Raw genomic sequence first — 23,396 nt, forward strand, 5'->3', positions numbered from 1 at the left:
AATATATTCCCTGATAATGAATCTAAAAAATTTTAACCCATGGGTTATTGTACTATTTACTCAAACAGAGATATTCAACAAACAATGAAAACAAAACCAGATTTTTTAAAAGAAAATTCAGAAATAATGTAATACTCAACTCAGCGATGACTGCAACTATAGAAATTGTATTGATTTTGTCTATTGTTCTAAGACATTTTAAGAAAGTCTTTTAATTAACATTTTACACTCAATATATGTGGTTTAAATTTGTTGTGTCACAGTTTGATGTGTATGTTATTTATCATAATCAGGCGAAAAAACTTCCAAGGTGACTGACCAGTTTTTGAGAATATAAGAATGGTCAAACACTGCCATCTTGTGATGCTGGACTGAATATCTTGCAAATAAAATGAACAGTGGCTGGTTAGCCTGACACACAGCAAATTTAACTAACAGAGGGTCACACATTTCTATTTCTGTTTACATTTGTGTGCAGTTTCACTCACCTACTGCTCCCTGCTGCTGCAATGTTACAGACCACTGTGGAGGAGGTATGTGCTGCCATTGTGCTTTCATTTGATATTGAAGCGTTAGATTTTAGATTTTAGATTAATAGATTTAATAAACAGAATTTAACAATACTATAATCATAGTTTTATTATTTTGTGTTGAACAATAAAAAGTGAATCATATTGTGTTTATCATACTAACATTCTTGATTGTGACTGTGTGACAGCTGAACTGATTTGATCTTAAACATTTCTTTTTCATTTTTTAAGGTTGTAATGCTTTTGTCATTTGTCCCACTTTTTTTTTTTTTTTTTTTTTAAAGAATGATCTATTATATCTTTTTGTCATTGTCATAGTTTCATTGTGTTAAACTGTTAAATAAACTAAATTGAAAGGTATCATTTATATTTTTAAAGTTTTCCCCCAAACTTTGAAATGGTCAGAAATTTGTTGATTGAAGTTAAGTTTAAATATTAATGTTGTTTTAACATTAACTTGGTACATCAGATAGTAACATTGTTCAATGTAGACATATACATTTCAGTTGTATTTTTAGTGTTTCAAAAGTGGTTTAGAATCATAAGCACATTGTAAAATTGATCAAACAATATTACCAGTGATTCTTTTTGTTCATTTCAATGTTGATTCAACAGCAGTGATGCTGATTCAATGGCAGTATCATTGATGTTTTGTTGAAATCGTACCATTTTTTTAACATCAATTGCAGGTGCAAAAGTGATTTTGAACCAACATCACTTTGTAATGTTTATTCAGTGCATTTGTGACACCCTGTATGTATAGTGACAGGAATTTTTTTTTTTTTTTTTCCTTTTCCTTCTTTCAATGTATTTGATTGTTTTACTGTGCTTATGATATTGTTTCAATTAGTGTTATTATTCTGGATTCGTGATGCGTAATACCCTCATGTGGACAGTAGGGGGAGACAAAGGTGCTGATCAGAGACTATGTGGGTAACTATGGGTGCGTTCACACTTGTAGTTCGGTTCGTTTGGTTAATTTGGTCCGGACCAAAGAAGAAAAAAAAACATTTGGTCCTGGTCCGGTTAGCGTTCAGATTGGCAATTTTATCACCGAACCAAAAGATACCGAACCTTAAGGCACAGGGATACATTCACAACGTGATTGGTCAGATTTTATGACGTATTGCCTATTTTGAGACGGAACTTACCGAACATCCAAAACAATGCTGTTTGCTGAGGTAAATGCGCTTGTGTGTGTGTGTGTGTAGCGGTGCGTAGCCTACATGTGATGGTATTTTGGCCAGCTGGGAACTCGTGAAGAGCTTATAAAATGTGTAAAGTAGTCAAAACACCGGCGGGAATCCATCCATCACACACAAACGATGTGCTGCATGGAGACGCACGTCTGATGTCTGTGATGGGCAAACTCGCGTCTATGACGAGAAAAACAGCCATGCGTGAGGATTTTGTCCTTTTTAGGGTCTCGTCTTCCTGTTTTTGGTTCGGTTACATGTCTTTGGTCCGTGTTGCGTTCATATATCATTCGAACCGCACCAGAGTTCGTTTGGAAGCGGACCGAGACCCATCTTTTCAGCGGCCTCGGTCCGCTTGTTTGGTGCGCACCAGGGTTCGGATGGCAGCGTTCACATATGTTCAAATGAACCGCACCAACCGAGCAATCGCACCAGGGTTCGTTTTAATCGAACCAAACATGACAAGTGTGAACGCACCCTATAAGTCGCGGAGAAGAAGCCGCCATTACGAGAGCAATTCTGTTATTGAAAGCATCAAACTTTGTCTGACTCATTGTTTGTTCAAACAGGTGGGTGAAATCGATCACCAAAGACTTAAAACATGAAACAATATGTTAATAACATGTTTATGTTGTCTGAGGAGGATAAGATACAGTTTATGAGTGACGTTAAGAGGTTAAAACGAGCCAGTGTTGTGTTTGTGAAAATAGCGTTTCTTTCGCGGGAGTCCCGCGTCAGGCCTAGTATTGATATAATAAAATCTGAATGGTTAGAGGCTCCAACACACTGAATACCCGTAGTAATGTCATGTTTATTGTGTTTATAGTATATAGAGCTATGTATTGATAAACTATCAGGTGTATATATATATATATATATATATATATATATATATATATATATATATATATATATATATATAATATTATATATATATATATATATATATATATAATATTATATATATATATATATATATATATATATAATATTATATATATATATATATATATATATATAATATTATATATATATATATATAATATTTTATATATATAATATTATATATATATATATATAATATTTTATATATATATATATATATAATATTTTATATATATATATATATATAATATTTTATATATATATATATATATATATATAATATTATATATATATATATATATATATATATATATATATAATATTATATATATATATATATATAATATTATATATATATATATATATATATATATATATATATATATATATATATATAATATTATATATATATATATATATATATATATATATATATATATATATAATATTATATTATATATATATATATATATATATATATATATATATATATATATATATAATATTATATATACACCTGATAGTTTATCAATATATTATATATTATAATAATAATAAGATTATATGAGCAACCAAACTAGTGAAATCGAGATTAATGACACACTTTTAGCCAAGCATTCACATAATGCATCTCATAACATGAAATCCAGTTATATCAGATTAAACATAAATATTTAGCTTGAAATGTTATGAACAGTAAAGTGCTATACAAACAAATGTGAATGTGAATTGTTTTACAGTGTGTCATTTTATTTTATACCTCTAACCATATTATTATTTAGGCAGAGTAAGGACAGTCAGATCTACAGGATAAAGTTCTTCAGGAGCGTCTCACAGGAGGCAGTTCCAACAGTCAAACATGCAGTTCATGTAAAATAAAAATACAACTAGATTGACAACTAAATCAATTAAGCATAAAGCTAAATAAATAAATTTGTACTGATTTGTTTATATTCTACATCATACATAATTTTCTTACATCAAACAGAGCAATATTTTGTCCTTCTTAAATCTAGGCAAAAATCAATACTTGTATACTTAGTTTAAACAAAGGCAGTTGCATTTCTTACACTAGAGCATTTGGTGTATATACAAGTCTGTTTTAGTTTATTTGGTGTGAATTAATTATTCCAAACTCAGTACTCACTAACAGCCTTTTTCACTGCTTGAAAAAGGCTGAGGATCAGTTCATATTCAGTCTGGTTGGTTTGAATGTAATCTGACATGAACCACAGAAGTGAACTCTCTTGATGATTGTTGGGTTATTCTCAGCCCCATCAATCAGGAATACACAAGTGCAGAAAGAAACAGACACAGAAGATGGTGTTCATGTTCAAGCTCCTTCAGAGCTTTATTGTTCAGATAGGGTACATTATAGTCAATGCCAAGGATACATTAAAGAATGTCATGAGCTAACAGGTAAAAAATGTTTAAGGAACACAAGGCAAGGATGTCTCTAGAAGCAGGGAGGAGAAATGATACAGTATGTAAGTGAAATGCACACCACCAGCACTTTACTACATAACTGAGAACACAAAGCAATTTTTATTCTCACAATGATTAAAAATTTTCAACTTTGCATGCTTTTGGTCATGTTAATAGTAAAATGCATTTTCTCATAACTGCATGATGAATAAATGACATTTGTAGAGCAGTACAATACATCTTGCAATACAACCACAGAAGACACACTAGTGTGAAAATAATTATATAAAAATACATTTGGTATATTCTTCAAACACCTTCTGTCTATAGATCAATTACTGCTGTGTGGAAAAGAACACTTTGATTATATCTTAAAAAAAAGTAATATATTCTGTGAACTACTTCTTTGAGCAGTTTCAGTATGCTGCTATATTCAGTTCAGAAGTATGAAGTATGGACATAATCTCATTTCAGATGTGTATCAGAGTTCTTGTTAATTGTTTAATTAAATGTATTTATCCAGACTCTCAATAGCTTCTTTTTGAGAGTATTTTCTCCATTCATCTGGAATCTCGCCACTCCCCTGAAAGGTTTTTTCATAGTGCTTTTCCAGATCTTCCTGGAATCTGCACACAAACCACTTCCAGTACGGCAGCTCAGAGAGATCTGGGGTGATACTCCATGAAGCAAATTTAGGACCTCCTTTTCTGTATTCTTTCCACGGGACTTTATCATCTGAGCTATAAAAAGATCGATCACTGGCTACTGCTGATGTGCAGATGCTGGTAGATAGGTTTGTTGTTCCTCTGTAAAACCACCCATTCAGTCCAAGATTACGATGGAAAGGAACACTGTGATCTCCAGTATGGCATTCTATTGTGTTTGTGCAGATGGCTGCACAGAAAGGACACTGAACCCAACAGCAGTCACAGAGGTGATTGATCAGAAGCTCATCTGGTCTGTCTGTGGGTTCCAGCTTTACTGGAAAAGTTTCTGTACTGAATTCACTGCGTATGTCAGATATTATAGAAGGAAGTTCTTTCTTTATCACATCTTCTAGAAATCTGAATTCAACATCATCATGATTCACTCCAGTCAGGTCATTTAGAGAGAATACCAGCACATCTGAGAGTTGTTGTGTGAAATTAAGCAACCATGAATCAGCATCTCCATTGATCTTTTTAACATGTTCAGTGGATTCATGTGCTGCGTTTGTGATCTTCTGCTCCAGCAGTTTAATGTTATTTTCCATCTTGGGTCGAACACAGTCTATGAATTGTTCAGTGATGTACTGACTGACTTCATCTCTGATGAAATTTTTGAAGTGTGCTCTGGGATTGTTAATGTAGGTCAAGTACGCTTTGAAATCCTGTTTTTCTGCCAGTGTTTTTAGGATGTGTTTCTCCAGTTTTGATCGGTTCCCATTTAGTGATTCACAGTTTGTCATCATTTCATCTGCTAAATCTTTGGCATTTTTTTTGTAGATATTCTGCTGAATGGGTTTTTTAAGTTTATTACAAACAACTTCACCAAAAACAGCAGTTGATGATGCTCCTTGACAGTATTTCTGGAAAATCCTGTAGTATTCTTGACTTTTTCTCTCAAAATAAAGAACAGGATCATTTGTTTCCCTGAACATTTTGTATTGTTCAGTGAATGTCTTGTTTGCTCTGTGACATATGAAAAGTACCAGATACAGGAAGAATTCACTCTTGAACACATATTTCACTTTTGGCACTTCCTCATGCTGCATTAATCTTGCCTTTATGTGATCTATGAGTTGTTGAATGCAGCTGTGGTTGTAGCCCATCTTTGCAATGTTATATGACTGAATCATTTTATCTGTTTGTTTAGCAATGTCTGTGATTAAGGATCTTATCTGGACTTCATCTTCTTTTGATAAAGAATAACCAATAAACTCTTTAGCTCCTTTGTAGGCATTTTCAATACGTCCTGTAAATCCACTGGATTTCTTTATCTTCACATATTTTGAGTAGCTTGCCAAAGAGATCATATCTTTGTGCTCACTGCTTTCTTTAATGTGGTTTAAAGGGAGACTTGCATAGATTACTTTGAGGTACTGTTTCACATCCGTGAATATGTCAATATTTGTGACTGAATGAGCGTCTCTGTTGATCTCCATCATCTGTTGTTTCCAAAAGGATTCAAACTCTTTTTTCACAACATGTTCATCATTTGCTTGGTAATTAAATTTTAATGCAAGTTTTTTGCTCTTTTCCAATAAAGTGTTTTCAAGCAGTGTCCTCTCAGTATCCATCTTTTTCTTCAGGTGACGCTGCTGAAGAACCTTATTTAATTTCCTCTTAGTTTCTCTCACAATGTTTTCTTGAAGCTGATTGATTTTTATCTCAAAGGAAGCTTTCCACTGATTCAGTACAGCTGCATCTCTGTCTTTTGAAAACAATTCTGACATTGTCTTTTCCACTTCTTCACGTTTTGGATTCAGTTCTCTTTGAAGATCATTTTCTTCAATGTCATCAAATGCTTTATTTTCTATTTTGTTGTGAAGCTTGTTTTCAATTTCCAGCATGGCACTCCGAAGGCTCCAGGTCCACTTGCTGTATTCAGTCTCTAGTTTCTTGTATGTTGCGATTTCCAGGGAATTTTTGAAGCTGAACACAAATTGTTCATTAAGCAAAGCCTCCCAGAGATCTTTAACACGGTCTCTTAGGTGTATCAGCATTATGCCATCTGATTTTGAAGCATGTGTTAGAATAGTTTCCTTCAGTTCTTGGATGTTCTCGCAGTAGTTTGGATTTGGTGGTGCCATGGGTGGGCTGCCCTCCCAGAGCTGAGCAAAATACTTCACATCATTCTGTACATCAAACTCAATCACATCACTGAATCCTTCTGCATCACAGTCTTCCTCTTTAGCAGCGATTCTTGTCATTTCATCCAGTTTCTCCTGCAGTCGTCTCCTTCCTTCTGTGTTTTTCTCTCCAGCTGTGATATCTGAGACATTCTGATGCACAAACATGCAGCTCGGGTTCAGTCTGACGTTCTTCATCCTCATGAAGGCCTGAACAACAATCTGAAGAATGTCCTGCATCTCAGATGGGTTTTCTCCAAAGATGTTGATCAGGGTCATATTTCCAAGACCAACAACAAATGTGGCCATTTCATTGTCACGAGATGTTGTTGACCTTCCAGCCAGTTCTGGTGCTCGAAGTCCTTCAGTATCTACAACCAGAATGTAGTCAAACTTCAGCTCTGTTTTCATCTTTTCTGACACTTTGAGCAGCTGCATGAAAGCTCCTCTGGTGCATCTGCCAGCACTGACGGCAAACTGCAGTCCAAACATGGCATTCAGCATGGTGGATTTACCAGAGCTCTGAATCCCTAAAATTGACAGTACAAAGATTCTGGTCTGGTCTCCCAGTTTCTTAACAAGTTCATCTAGAACAGCAGTGACCCAGGTGAGAGGAACATGAGCAGCATCTCCATCCATCAGCTCCATGGGAAATCCAGAGATCATCATGTCTGCTGCAAGACTCAGGAGCGAACAGAAGTCAAACTGCAGATTGTCTTTCTTCTTCTTCACAGTTGACCATGATTCATAGATCTGGCCAAACTCTCTCAGGATGTGCTCCAAGCCAAAACCTGTCTTATTGATTTGCTCTGATATGTTTTCCAGGTTTGTTTGTTCAGTCTGCAGTTGATCTAGATTGTCAGGCTTTTTTTTCATTGCTGAGACTTCATGCCATTTCTTGTCATACTCCATATGAAGATCAAAGAGCTTCTCTGAAGTGAAGTCATCCAACAGGTTCATCGTCCATTTGAGGAAATAGTTGTTTTCATTGCCTCTCTGTGATTTCACTGTTTCAATAAATGTCATCATAAAATCATTCAATCCTTGTTCCATCTGCGTTTCTCTTATTTCTCTCATGTTCTTCAGTTTGGTACTTTTATCTTCCTCTAGATTTTCTCCTTCTAGATGACGCAGCTCTTTGTTGATTTTACACCAGTCATGCCACAGTTTCCCCTGACAGGGCAGGTTTATTTCCTTCACTGTTGATGGATCTTTTCCTCTCAGTAATCCCATGATCTGGATCGCTGCTTCTTTCCCTCTCCGACACTCTGGATCCTCCTCATCTACTCTGATTCCTGTGTGTTCGGCCACATCTTCAAGTTTGAAGGTCTTTTTCTGCTCAGTCAAACTCACTCTGATCATCTCCCTTATCTGATTAGAAACATCAGATTGGTTTTTGTTCAAAATACTAGTTATGAATTTTCCATCCCCCAGTTCAGTTTCATCACAGTCACTGTCAGTGAGCAGACAAATGAGAGGCTGAGGAGATTTGAAGAGTGATCTCACCAAACCCTTGTACTGGTTCTTCTGTCCAAAATCAGGCAAGAAGAGGACGTTTACTGAAGCCATACTGGTCAGAATCTCATATTGTTTCTCACTGGCTCCTGCATCACCATGAAGATTACAGAAAGCAACACAGTCATCAAATGAATCAGTCTTTTTCCCAGAAGGGCAGTACCAGGCGATCTCCACCACTCCATCCATCAGTAATCTGGTTCTACTGCTGCCTGGGCAGTTCCTGTGGAAGAACGTCTGGTGTTTCTCATTGATGAGGCTGTTTATCAGCTGAGACTTAGATGAAGACACTGAACCAAACCTGAAGAAAGCCACCATTGGAGTCTCAGCCTTGTAGACCGGTTGAGTTTGACTGATGATCTCATTGTTGCTGTTCTTCTTCTTCCAGCTCTTGTTGATTTGTCTAAATGTCCAGAGAGGAAACTCAATCTGTTGTGTGAATGGATCAGGAACAAGCAGAGGCAGTGAATACTGACACTGTGAGAGTTTAGTCACCATCAGCTGCTTCAGGAAACCATCAGCACAATGAAACACGGCCATCTGAACATCCATTGGGTGAATATCAGGGTGATTTTCTTCAGGGTTGTAGTTTGCGTCCTCTTTCTCAGATTCTTTCTTAGTAGTAGGTGTTTCTTGGTGGTCTTTTTTTCTTTGTTTTATGGCTGTGTACCTTGCTCTGTAGTCCATGTTTATCAGCTTTTGTAGGAATGAATTTACCAGTTCATTCTCTTCCTGTGGCTCCTGAAATGAAGACTTGGTGATTTCAAGAATGTCTGCTGTCCTCATTTCATCTTGAAGACTTTGTGTCAGGTCTAGTCTATAGTAGAGTTTGTTTAACTCTTCTTTGCACTTTGGTCCAAGCTTTGGGTTTTGGCAAGTTTCATCTCTCTGTTAATAAATACATGAACACAATGAAATGTAAAAACTTTTAAAAAATTGTACAACTACACCTTAAATAAACTAAACCAAGTATAATATAAGTGGACTTAAAAGAGGACTCAGTCAAAACACAAAAGTACCTATGAGGTGGTCTGAATGCTGTCTGGTTGTGGGATCTTTCAAGATGAGTCTGAGATCATTTGATCATTTGAGGTGCTCACAGATGCATTATATATCAGCCCAAAACTGAAAATGAGTGCTTAAATCAGTGGCGTAGCCATGAGGGGGCCCCAGATATCTGATCACTTAAAAGGATTAAGGAATTGGTGATTTGTTACTCTGACATTAATTTGTTACACTGATGCATGCTGCATGGGAAAATGCAACAGTTGTTTTAAGACTTATTGGTTTGATTATTTTTACGTGTTGCGCATAACCTTGTGTGCTGTCATTACCTTTGCGTGTTAGAGTTCATTATGCAATGAGTGACAATAGGCACTTTTCCACCATCGGGCCGAACGGTTCTCATTGCGTAAACATTCCATTCCGTGGCGATCCAGGCCAGCTTGTTACGTGTGGCTGTGGTAGCAAGAACGATGAAGACGAAGATGACGATTAACAATACTTTACTTAGACACAGGAGTTTCCAAACAAGGTTACAACAGCATACACGTGTAGACAACAACGAGAACGAACAAGGAGTGAAGGAGAACTCAGGGTATATATACAGGTGACTAACAAAGGGAGCTAAACTAGGTGACAGGATAATTAACAAGACACAGGTGGATCAAATGAACTAATCAACAGAACGGGGAAAAACTAGGTCACAGGACACAGTACATGTAACATATCGCCCCCCCTCCGGGTAGACACGGCCTCGCGCCGTATGGAGTCCAACAGAGGAGGGGGGGCGGGGGCTCTGGAGGAGGGCGAAGGGCAAAGGAAAAAACAAACAAAAGTCCATAAACAAAAATAGTCCAAGGGGGAGTGGAGGGTGGGAGGAGCCAAGGGGAAGCCTGGAGCAGGAGAAGCCAGATGTTGGTCCAGAGACCAACCATGATGAGGCCCCAGGGTGGAGTCGAGGACAGGAAAAACCATCGTGGGAAGATGAGGCGCCACCCTGGGGACGACCGATGGAGAAGCCACCGATGATGGTGATCCAGGTGGAGTTGGAATCCGGGAACCTGAAGACGGAGGTGGTGCGACCGAGGACGAAGGAGGAGACGGGGGGGAAGGAGGAGCCAGGCGAAACCGTAGGTGCAGGCTGGACGACGTCTGACCAAGTCGGAGCCTGTGGGACGAGGGAGCCCGGTGGAGTCTTGAGGCTGAGGGTATCCGGTGGAGCCGAGGGAGGGAGGAGCCACGGCGAAGGCGAAGCGTCGACAGGCCGCGGTGGAGTGTTGGACTCGAAGGCTGGAGGCGGAGCCAGGAGAACCTCAGTCCACGGTGACACTGGTGGCCTGAAGCATCGAGTCGGATCCATGCATTTACGTGATGGAGTTGATGAGAGGCTGAAGGGTACCAGGGGAGGCAGAGATGATGAGTAGGTGGTTTGAGGAGGCGGGAGAGGGAGGTTGGGAGGGAACACAGGGCTGGACAGAACCAGCAGGGGCACGGACAGTTCTGAGCTGGACGGGACCAGCGGGGACACACACAGTTCTGAGCTGGACGGGACCAGCGGGGACACACACAGTTCTGAGCTGGACGGGACCAGCGGGGAGACAGACAGTTCTGAGCTGGACGGGACCAGCGGGGAAACAAGACACGGGAAATTTACCTCCTCAAACACATCCAATAAATCCAGAAAAGTTTCTGTAGACATGACGATGGCATCCACCGTGGTGATGTTGTGGTCGGGGCTCTCTTCCCAGCCTTCGAACTCCACTAACACTCCCTCTACAGCACACGATGTAGCGGACTCACGCACCTGGTCAGACACACCTAACGGTTCACACCCCGGGGCGACGACTCCTTCCGTCCTCTCTTCAGGTTCGGTCTCGTACGTCCCAGCAGGTTGATCTCCACGGTCTGCGGTGGGCTCTCGTTTCTCCATCGTGCACGTAGTCGATGGCGGATGGTTGGTCTCTGGATGTGGAGTGGTGCTGGTGTCGTCCTCAGCAGGGCCGATGGTGAACGGAGAGTTGTTGTTTACCAGCACCCACTCCACGTATGCAGCGAAATCCTCCGTTGGACCGCCCGCTGGAATGCGTGCCTTGGACCGCTCGCTCAGGCCGGTACGATAGTAAATACAGAGCGAGCGGTCCCGGAAGTGAGTCAGGCATGCAAGCTGGAGAAAGTCACTGGTGTGCTGTTCCAGCGAGCGGTCTCCCTGCTCCAGGCAGAGGAGATGGACTGCAGGTAGAGCCATGAGGGAAAAACAGAAATAAAAACTGAAGCAAAACGCCGCAAAAAAAATGTTTTGGTCCGTTCTCCTGTTACGTGTGGCTGTGGTAGCAAGAACAATGAAGACGAAGATGACGATTAACAATACTTTACTTAGACACAGGAGTTTCCAAACAAGGTTACAACAGCATACACGTGTAGACAACAACGAGAACGGACAAGGAGTGAAGGAGAACTCAGGGTATATATACAGGTGACTAACAAAGAGAGCTAAACTAGGTGGCAGGATAATTAACAAGACACAGGTGGATCAAATGAACTAATCAACAGAACGGGGAAAAACTAGGTCACAGGACACAGTACATGTAACACAGCTGATATGGTTACGGTTTAATGTTCCACTGTGGTGCTGATATCGGCTGCTCTTTGGAATGTAATAAAAAAGCGTCAGTCGATGCCTTGGTAATGCAAGGGTTACTGATGAAATGAGATGTAAATAATGGCCGCGTTATGGAGGATGATTGGATATTTCTTTTAATTTTATTATTAATCATTTTTATTATTATTAATAATAATTTATTATTAATTTACATCGCTCAAATAGAGTGCTTAGCCAGCTAGAGAGAAACTGGCAGCCAGGCAACAGATCAGTGACCAATCCTGTATGCCAACGTTAGTTCACGCATTCTACCAGCATGATTCTACCAGCATGAGAATTCCAGGCCAAGAACGGTTTGTAATTGTGCCGTGCCGTGCAGGCTCCATTGGAAACACAATTAGATCCGTTCCTTACCATTCTAAGAACCGTTTGGCCCGATGGTGGAAATGTAAGCGGCAACCGAGGCTTCCTGTTTCCAGGACGTGCATCTCAATGCAATGAAATCCGGTGTGTGCTCAGGCTCACTAGATAGGCTACTCTCCATTCATTTTAACCAATAAAAAGTCATCAGAGAATCAAGAACCTCTATGACTGCAGACTTGTTCTCGTTGTTATAGTTCATTTGAGTCAGTTTCTGTGGTGTTATTTGCTCTTGCTCAGATACTGTGTGCGCACACTGAAACTTGTTCTGTGTGCAGTAAATCAAACATGCTTTTTCTCTAGAATTGTATTCTCTCCTGGATTTAATATTGTCAGAAGTTATCAACCATAAAACTTCCATGACTGACTGTTAAAATAAATTGTAAAGAAATTAAAGGTGCAGTATGTAAGATTTTTGCAGTAAAATATCCAAAAACCACTAGGCCAGTGTTATATATTTTGTTCACTTAAGTACTTATAATATCCCAAATGTTTCCAACTATTTGTTCACAAGTTCGCCTGCCCATTCAGTCTGAATGGTTACTGGTAAAACAAACTTTGCTTGCTGTCCTCGAAGAAGGCCCGAGGCTCGGCTTGAGCTTCGAGTTAAACCCCTTATAACAGTACTGCATTGTGGGAGAATAAGAGAAATAGAGGAGGAGATGGGGAGGAGGAGGGAATTGTCGCTGGGATGATGCAGTGACTGCTGCTTATATACGCTCGTAATAATGATTGACAGGACTGAATGTTTAGGCTCCTCCCGAACCTATGTTTGGAACTACATTAAATCGTGAGAAAATTGCAGTTTTAACCAAGGCTCCAGGGCGTGTGAGGAGTCGCCTGTCAGTTGGGTAAATTTTTGGACAAGCTACTTGGCCGCCAGGTGTCAAGCATCGGTTTGGTGTGTCAGGGCAACGTTGGACACAGACGTTGCCAACGTGAGCCAACCCTGCAGTCTGCTTTCGTCGCCACTAGTTCGTCGGCGTCTGCTTGGTGTGTTTCTGCCTTTAGAGGTCTGCTCGAGTGCACCTTCAGAGAACATTCAACCTTTTTGATCGGATTTTGAAGGAGAGACGTTCTGAAACAGTCGTCAGTCAGCTTCATTCTGTTCTTGCGTGGATGTTAAAAAAGATTTCATATTTGCAGTATAGCTAGTAAGCCAACAGTTTTCATTTATATGTATTTTTGGCTTAGCCAAAAATAGTTTTGAGGGACATGTTGTAGGCTATTTAATTTAGCCTATTTTTCTCTGTGATATTTAGCCTGACATTTTTATGGTGTTGACAGCATCATAAGACAAATAAAACAAAACAAATAAAACAAAACATCAAACAAATAAAAATCTTGTATATGCTATGCAACATTTTATATAAGTTATACCCAATCACTCTCTTTCTTTAGGGGAAGTTTAATGCGAGATTCTGGAAACAATCTAAATTTAGCCGGACCCATCGAGTCAGGAAGAAAATCACTAGCGAGAATGATGATGGAGAACAGATCATTCAGAAGAAATGTGATGCAAAACAATGGATAATCTATCAATATTTCATGGATTTAATGCTTTTGTGGACAAAAAGTACTTTTTTTTTTTTTTTTTTTTTTTTGCAATAGACTCTCACAGACATTTTACCCAAGTGCCATGGATTGGATTGATCTCACGGTCGCTATTTCATTATAAAGGTATGAAGTCCCGTTTGATTTTTCATGTTGTTATATTTGCACACACCACACATATTAATTACTGGTGTTGGAGCATCAATAAAAAAAAACACAGTAGATTGACAGGAAAATTGACGTGAAAACAGTTTAACGTGGCTTAATGTACTGAGACAGTGATATTAAATGACCAAACTCCGTAAACATCATACTAATAAACAATACTATGTACAGCAAAGCAGATGAGCCCAGAATATGCACGCACTTCGTTAAATTACACCTTGTGTTTTTCTCCTACAGAAAACTGTTAAAAAGAAAATGCTTAATGTCGCTTAATGTAGCCAACTATGTGATATTAAAAGATCAAATGGACCCACTTTATATTAAGTGGCCTTACTATGTAATTACATTTAAATTAATAATTTGATACAGTGCGCTTATTGTGTACATACAGGTTTTTACATTGTACTTATATTTTTAAAACACCTGTATGTAATTACATCTGTAATTAAAGTAATTACATTTTTAATTACACTGTTGACCCATCCCTTACACCTTACCCCTACCCTTAAACCTACCCATACCACCAAAGCTTTCCCTAACCTTATGTTGTGAATGGAGACTCAGGCAGGGGATCCAAGTGCAGCGTTTTATTCAATGTAAGCGTGGTCGTACAGGCAGGGTAAATCAGGAGCAAACAGGAACAGCAGAGGGTAGACAGAATCGTAATCCAGGTACAGGCAGAGGTCAGGACTGGCAGATATCACTCACAGGTCGGTATACAAAGCAAGGGTCAGGACAGTGTAACCAAGGTTACCAGAGTAATATAGAAATAAAGTTATTAATATATAGACATACTAATATATAAACAAAACTATTGAGAACTACTTAAAAATGAGTGCTATTATAAAAGAAAATATTAATTTTATATAAACATATATTTTACTTGGTTATTAATGTGACCAATAGAGAGTAGTTTTTAATACAACGTGAGCCAATGAGAGCGCAGAATGTGGCGCAGCCGAGGAATTAGTTTCCGGATTTTGCACGAGGTTTTCTCGTGGAGTCAGAGGCAGCTCTCTCTATCGTGCATAGGTGCTGATGAGCGCGGTGTTTGCTGACGCTCCGCGGAACAGAAACATAGAAATAATCTTCTGGATGTGTTTTATCGATGGATTGATGTAAGTGAAGTGACGCATTTTATTTTCCATTGGTTGTGAATGACGTTGATATTGTAATGTGAGTGAAATGGACATTCAATTTGTAAAATATAAAAGTTAATGGTGATATGCATATATTTTACTAGCGACAGAGTGTTGCTAAAGTGTTTACGAAGTGTATTTTTTTATTAAAAAGGTTAAAGAAAAGGGTTTAAATCGGACGCGTTCTAACCGCTCCATTCTGGAATTTTCTGTGAGTTTAAAGATCTCCTTGGTAAGTCACTTTGCCTTGTTATTCATCACAGTTGAATTATTATTATTGTTTAAGTGGAAAAAGCAAGAGAAATTGAATTTGTGACTGATTTATATATGAAAAAAATGTGTAATGCTGTTTTTAGTACATAAGAGCTAACGGTGTGCTCAAGTATGTGACGAAAAGTTGTCAGTCATATAATAATTAGTGCGCTATGTTGGAAAAATAGTCACAGACGTTGCATATATGAAGAAAATATTCTTTATTTGAAAAGATACATGTACATATTTTCAGAATACTCAAGTTCTGTGTAATTTGAATGATGTATAGTGATTGATAACTTTATTGTATGTTGTTACAATGAAGATATTCATGATATTTTCATGACCTTGTTTGTTCAAGGTCAGGTTTTTTTGTTTTGTTTGGTTTTGTTCTGTTTTCCCTGTTCTGCCCTTGTCCAAATTGGATTGCTGTCCTGTCCGATGTGACGAGATGTACCGATGCCTATATTCTGGATTTGTCCCGGCCTTCCAGTGGTTTTGAGGAAGGTTTGGACTGGCGAGCCTCCCTTGAGTTGTTCTTGGATTTTCTGTGGAAACAAAAGATTTTCTGAACTCTGCGAATGGTAGGAAATCGAATAACTCTTCTTTTTTTTGTGTGTTTTGGATGGAGATGTTCCTCATGGACAAAGAAAAGACATTTGTACTTCTATGGACCATTTGAAGAACTGTTTTTCTTGAAAGACTGAGAAATTGAAGGTTTTGAGATCAAAGGACATTATTTTATTTCATTGAGAAGTGTCAATTTTCTGGGTTGACAAGTGATGTATTGTTTGGGTTTTGATACTTGAACACTAATTTTTGGGTGAATTGAACACTGAGTTAAAGTGAACAAAGTACTTACCTTGTTGACAATCAAGGGAAAAGTTTCACGAAACCTGTGAAAACAAAAGATTGATAGGAAAATTCAGAAACAATATTTTCAATTGTAAAAATATATATATATTTTTTTTTATTTCACATTGATTCAACTTACCTTTTGAATGCAGTCAAACAAATACACATTGTGTGTTCAACCGAATTATTCTTCAAGTCTGTTCACTGTTGGTGTTGCATCTTTCTCAGTAGCGAATCTGTCCTTCTGAGACGCTGGTCCATAGATTGGCATATAACAAGTTAATTATTTATTAAATCTACAAGTTATTAGCCAGATAGAAAGCGTTACAAAAACTTGGCGAGAGCCAGCCAGGAGATTGATTGCCTAACAACAACAGTGACCTCTCAGTACGACAAAAAGATAATTCTTTCTGTAAAACAAGCTATCTCAGTTTTATCAGTATGGATATAGTGGAACGAGAAAACGTGAATGTTTCCAATGCTGTCATAGTTGGTGGCATAACATTGAGTGAATCTGACCAAAACTTAGAAGCATGGCTTGTACGGTATGGCAGCATTAGTCGTAATCTGCTTATTGATGACCCAACATCTGAATTTCATCGGCAGGCTATAATAGAGTTTGCACATAGCTCTGCAATGAAAAACCTGAACCCTCTGTTGCCTTTAAGTATTGTTAGCACTTCGGATGCAGATGTCATATTCACTGTGCGTGCCCTAAGCAGTGTATACTCACCTGTAGTTAAAGATGACGCTACTAAGGGCTATTTAGCAGAATTGAAAGCCATTGCTAATGCTACTGGCAAATCTTTTGAAGAAGTGCTTCAAGAGGAGTTAGTAAAAATGAGGTCAGTTGGCCCTCCCACCGAACATTTGCCCACCTGTAATGTAGCAGACTCCCAAACTCGGGGACTCAGTACTGCCAGTTCAGTCAATAACCGTGGGTCACCCACCACATCACAGAGAATGGGAGAAAGTAGTGACTACTATTCCACGCCCACCCAATGAACCCGACTTTGAAACATGGCGAGCAAGTGTACAATTCCTACTGGATGATCCATCGGTTTCAGACTTGTCTCGTACAAGAAGAATTCTAGACAGCTTGCTTCCACCTGCTGCTGACGTAATCAAACACATTAGCCCACAATCATCGCCCTCAGTATATTTAGAGTTGCTAGAGTCAGTGTATGCATCAGTGGAGGATGGGGAAGAACTGCTGGCAAAGTTCATGACGATGTTGCAGAATCAGGGAGAAAAGCCTTCCAGCTACCTGCATCGATTACAAGTGATGTTAAGTGCAGCGGTGAGGAGAGGTGGCATTGCAGAGAGGGAGCGTGATCGCAGTTTGTTGAATCAATTCTGTCGTGGGTGCTGGGATAATGGCTTAATTGTCAGTCTTCAGCTGGAAAGGAGAAAGAATAACCCACCTTCCTTCGCTGAACTTGTGGTGTCTGTCAGAGCGGAAGAAGACCGGCAAGCTTCAAAGGAGGATCGGATGAGGAGTCATTTTGGGATGACTAAACAAAGTCTAGCCACTTCCAAGTCACGAGCTGCAGCTCATCAGTTGTCTGCTCACTCACAAGAGGTAGTCAGCGGAGCAGCCCCTGAAACAGACTCCATGAGAAAACAAATATCAGAAATTCATGCTCGACTTGCCTCCATGCAATCATTGACTCACCAGAAGTGCCAGCCTGCTTGTTCCAAAGTAGTGGATGTGACTTCGCTGAAAAAAGAACTGACTGAACTACGAGCCCAGGTTCAAGCTGCAGTTTCCCAAAAGGTCCAGAACAGAAGCTCAGAAGTTGAGGAAATTGCTGAATTAACAAGACAGCTTGCAGAGTTAAAAGCTCAATTAACCGTCTCAGATTCACAGAAACGTCAGCCAGAAAGAACATCCGGGTTCAGGAGCCCTTCTGCTATGTCACAGCCCAAGCAGACAAGACGTGAAGAGAGTAAATCAGTCAGTATGGATGGATTGACCTCAGCCCGACCGCGTCCAGGATACTGCTTTCGCTGCGGGGAAGATGGTCATATCGCCGTAAATTGTGAAAATGATCCAAATTCTGCCAAAGTAGAAAGCAAACGTCGTCAGCTGAGGGAGAAACAGGCCCACTGGGACCTGAATAACAAAGTTGCATCCTCACGGTTAAACTCCAATCAGTCTCTGTAGCAGGGCGTACAGAAACTGAGGAAAGACCCACATGCCCTAATAAACCTAGAAGAGTATTCAACAAGTGTTGTGAAGAAGTAATGCAGAGAAAATTACCAAGAGGATTGGTTGGAATGAAGTGTACTGCCCAGTTGCTTGTTGAAGGAACTCCAGTGAATTGTTTGCTAGATACAGGTTCCCAAGTAACCACCATTCCACTTTCCTTTTACCACGATCATCTATCTAATCACCCGTTGAAGCCACTTGAGTCTTTACTGGAAGTGGAGGGAGCAAATGGGCAATCGGTTCCCTACTTAGGCTATGTAGAGCTCACTCTGATATTTCCTAAGGAGTTCCTGGGAGTAAAAGCAGAAGTTACAACATTAGCTCTAGTGGTCCCTGATTTGATGAACGTGCCCCAAGTCCTTGTGGGAACCAATTCCCTGGATGCTCTTTATGCGAACCATGCTCAAGAAAGCTCAGGAAGCCTCAATCCAGCTTTTAATGGATATCGAGCAGTACTCAAAATTCTGGATGTCAGACATAAGCAAATGAGCACTGAAGTTCTGGGATGTGTGACATTGGGAGGAACTACTCCTAAAACTGTGTCAGCAGGGAGTGTAGCTGTTCTTGATGGAGTTGTGCATATAAGTCGCTGTTCTCCAGAAGGCCTGATAACTTTAGGGCAGCCAGAAATGTCTTCTATGCCAGGTGGATTATTAGTGGCTAGCGGATTATATACTTTGCCTGCTAAACGCTCCAATAGTATACCTGTAGTGGTGAGAAACGACACCCAGACTGACATTGCTGTTCCACCAAAAGCTGTGATAGCTGAAATGTATGCTGTTCAGCGTGTGATTGAGACACAGCCAAGACATGATGCTCCTTATACTCAACTGAACTCTGGCAGCTCACAGATAAAATTTGATTTTGGTGATTCCCCTGTACCAGCAGAGTGGAGGACCCGAATATCAGCTCTACTGAACACGATGCCTGAGGTTTTTGCCTTACATGACATGGATTTTGGGCATACAGATAAAGTGAGACATCACATCAAACTTAGTGATGAAACTCCCTTCAAACATCGAGCTAGGCCCATTCACCCACAGGATGTCGATGCTGTTCGCAAACACCTGCAAGACTTGTTGGCTGCTGGAATTATCAGGGAATCTGAGTCTCCCTTTGCCTCTCCTATAGTGGTGGTGAGGAAGAAGGATAATTCCGTACGCCTATGTATCGACTTTAGAAAACTTAACTCCCAAACTATAAAGGACGCCTATGCGCTTCCCAACTTGGAAGAGGTGTTTTCCGTATTAAACGGCTCGAAGTGGTTCTCCGTTCTGGATTTGAAGTCGGGGTACTATCAAATCGAAATGGAGGAAGCGGATAAACACAAGACAGCCTTCGTGTGCCCACAAGGATTTTGGGAGTTCAATAGGATGCCGCAGGGAATCACAAATGCTCCCAGTACCTTCCAAAGGCTCATGGAGCGCTGTATGGGTCATCTGAACCGGAAAGAGGTGCTAGTTTTCATAGACGACCTTATAGTTTTTTCGGAGACACTTGAAGAACATGAACGTCGACTATTGCAGGTACTTACCCGTCTGAAGGAATATGGCTTGAAACTCTCGCCTGAGAAATGTAAATTTTTTCAGACCTCAGTGCGATATTTGGGACATATTGTCTCTCAACGAGGTGTAGAAACGGACCCAGCGAAAATCGAGGCCATTAAAACCTGGCCAAGGCCCCAGACTCTCAAAGAGCTGAAATCATTCTTGGGATTTGCCGGGTATTATAGGAGGTTCGTTCAGGACTTTTCTAAAATAGTCAAGCCACTCAACAACCTCACTGCTGGATATCCCCCAATTCGAAAAGGGAGGAAGTGTAAAGACGTTAATCGTCATTACTATGACCCGAAAGAAAAGCTGGGAGACAGATGGGATGCTTCTTGTCAGGAAGCATTTGAGAAAATTGTGGAGAAATTAACAACTGCACCGGTTTTGGGATACGCTGACCCTAGATTGCCATACGTATTGCACACTGACGCCAGCACCATAGGCCTAGGTGCTGCATTATATCAAGAACAGGAAGGCCAGTTGAGGGTCCTTGCTTATGCTAGTCGAGGACTAACTAAGAGCGAAGCCAGATATCCCGCTCATAAACTTGAGTTTCTGGCCCTCAAGTGGGCAGTTACCTCAAAGTTCAGTGACTATTTGTACGGGGCTGAATTTACTGTGGTCACCGACAGTAACCCCTTAACTTACATCTTGACTTCTGCCAAATTGGACTCCACCAGTTATAGATGGCTGTCTGGGTTATCAGCGTATAATTTCAAAATCCAATATAGAGCAGGAGCCCAAAACCAGGATGCTGATGGGTTGTCCAGACGTCCAAACGGTCAGCTGTTGAATGATCTGGAGTCTCAAAAAGAACAGGAGAGGATTAAACAATTCACTCTGAATCATCTAGCTGAAACCAATGAAGATCTGTCGGTGATACTACCAGAAGCAGTGAAGGCTGTGTGTGAGAAGCATCAAGTGAGCCAGTCAAAGGATGGACGCCTTGTTTTGATCACATTAGCAGAGTCCATGATGATGGATGCGAGTGCATTACCCCAAGGATTCCAGGAAGAATATGATCATGGCTTACCTGTGATCCCTCACCTCTCTGAGGAAAATTTAGCAGCCCAACAACGAGCAGATCCAGAGTTGAAGGAGCTCCTGGAGTACCTAGAGTCTGGTGAAAAACCCCTTGGTAGAACATACCAGTCACCTACCATGGCTATGTGGATGAGAGAGTGGAATAAGCTCGAAATCAAGAATGGAGTGTTGTATAGGAAAAGAATGGATCAAGGTAGAGTGTTGAGCCAGCTAGTGTTACCCAGGGATCTACGACAGATGGTACTCACCAGTCTTCATGATGACATGGGTCATTTAGGGCTGGAGCGGACTCTTGATCTCCTCCGTTCCAGGTTCTATTGGCCTAAAATGGCTGATGCTGTAGAGAAAAAGATCAAAACCTGTCAGCGTTGTATTCGGAGGAAGGCTCCACCACAGAGAGCAGCTCCTTTAGTGAACATACAGACCAGCAGGCCCTTGGAGCTGGTCTGTATGGACTTCCTGTCCGTAGAGCCAGACAGTAGCAACGCAAAGGATATATTGGTCATCACAGACCATTTTACAAAATATGCCATTGCGATACCTACCAAAGATCAAAAGGCTCGGACTGTGGCCAGATGTCTTTGGGATCATTTCTTACTGCACTATGGCTTCCCAGAAAAATTGCATAGTGATCAGGGCCCAGATTTCGAATCCCGAACTATTCAAGAGCTGTGCAAAGTTGCGGGTATCCGTAAGGTGAGGACGACTCCCTATCACCCAAGAGGGAACCCAGTGGAGCGGTTCAACAGGACCCTTCTGCAAATGTTAGGAACCCTGGAAAACGACAAAAAGGCCCACTGGAAGGAATTTGTTAAACCGCTTGTGCACGCATACAACTGCACCAAGAACGATGTAACAGGGTACTCGCCTTACGAAATGATGTTCGGACGCCAGCCTCGATTGCCCGTGGATCTTGCTTTCGGACTCCAAGTCAATGACTCCTCCCAGTCTCACTCACAGTATGTGAAATCTCTTAAGGACCGGTTAGAAGAGAGTTACCAGCTCGCAACTCGCAATGCTATGAAAGTAGCGGGAAGAAACAAGAGGAGGTTCGATCGAAATGTAGTTGCTTCCATTCTGGATATAGGTGACCGAGTCCTAGTAAGGAATGTCCGGCTAAGAGGAAAACACAAAATAGCGGATAGATGGGAACCTGACGTCTATATTGTGTTAAAGAAAAGCAGTGGTATTCCCGTGTATACAGTTCGGCCAGAAGGGAAGGAAAGTCCAGTGCGTACTTTGCATCGCGATTTACTTCTGCCCTGTGGGTATTTGCCCAACACTGAGTTCGAAGAATCTGTCCAGCAAAAAGAACATCGTAGGCCTAGAACCAGAGCCCAATCCAGAATCAAGGATGCTACCGAAGCAGAAACTGAGCATAGTTATTCTGAATCTGAGAGTGAATCTATTCACCTTGATGTACCTGGAGAATCTTTGGAGTTCACTACTAGAGTTATTCCAGAAGAAAGACCAACTCATGAGTCAGAGAGTTCATCGGTTACCAGAAACTTACCTGTAGTTGATTCCGTAAGTCCACAATCCACTGTCCTGGATCAGTCAAGACATGATTCACCTGTTGAACAAAACCCGATTAGTGATGGAGTTGAGAGGAACTCACCTGTGATGCACCATGCAGAGCCAGACGCCTCTGGAGGTGAACCTGAAAGAAGTAGAGAAGAGGGATTAGCAAAAGTAATCTCAGAAAACGAATGTGATGAATCAAGTGAGCTATCAGATGAGTCATATGATGTGGTCAATGAAACTGGACCAGATGCCCATGAAAATAATGTTACTCCTTATCCTGACTCACCCCCTGTCAGACATCTTCCAGGCATTTCAGCTGTGCCCAAGAATGCAGGAGATATGGCTCCAAGACGTTCAAAAAGGCAGAGTAGACCACCAGACAAGTTGCAGTATGCACGGCTGGGAAATCCCTTGATTTCAGTCATTCAATCTTTATTGCAAGGATTGAGTTCTGCACTTTCTGAATCAGTGGAGGAATCTGATTATATAAGTCATGATGCTGGACTCAATGCAGTCTCACCTGTGTGACTTAACGACTCCCAAGCACAGGGACGTGCTATGATTCAGGAGGGGGAAGTGTAACCAAGGTTACCAGAGTAATATAGAAATAAAGTTATTAATATATAGACATACTAATATATAAACAAAACTATTGAGAACTACTTAAAAATGAGTGCTATTATAAAAGAAAATATTAAT

The 23,396-nt window shown here is 40.4% G+C and overlaps 2 protein-coding genes across 2 annotated transcripts in view; both read right to left on the minus strand.

Annotated features, from left to right (window-relative positions):
• Positions 1 to 23,396, minus strand: part of si:rp71-80o10.4 (uncharacterized protein LOC100307105 homolog) — a 123,312-nt gene that overhangs the window by 7,935 nt on the left and 91,981 nt on the right. The window lies entirely within an intron of this gene.
• Positions 4,542 to 11,628, minus strand: LOC137009701 (interferon-induced very large GTPase 1-like). The gene is made up of 3 exons (XM_067372147.1): positions 10,316 to 11,628; positions 9,760 to 9,889; positions 4,542 to 9,269 (listed from the first exon to the last, which is right to left on the minus strand). Exons 1-3 carry the CDS (start codon positions 11,626 to 11,628, stop codon positions 4,542 to 4,544), a joined length of 6,171 nt encoding a protein of 2,056 aa, XP_067228248.1.

This window comes from Chanodichthys erythropterus, chromosome 20, assembly GCF_024489055.1.
Source record: "Chanodichthys erythropterus isolate Z2021 chromosome 20, ASM2448905v1, whole genome shotgun sequence".
Classification (NCBI taxonomy): Eukaryota; Metazoa; Chordata; class Actinopteri; order Cypriniformes; family Xenocyprididae; genus Chanodichthys; species Chanodichthys erythropterus.

Excerpts from the sequence above, each read along its gene's own strand:
- LOC137009701 (XM_067372147.1), bottom strand. The coding sequence starts at position 11,628 with ATGGCTCTACCTGCAGTCCATCTCCTCTGCCTGGAGCAGGGAGACCGC. Across the intron at positions 9,890-10,315 it reads CACCCTGGGGCCTCATCATG|TAAAGTATTGTTAATCGTCA; the intron begins GTTGGTCTCTGG and ends CCTGTGTCTAAG. Across the intron at positions 9,270-9,759 it reads TTCGGCCCGATGGTGGAAAA|AGAGATGAAACTTGCCAAAA; the intron begins GTGCCTATTGTC and ends ATTTATTAACAG.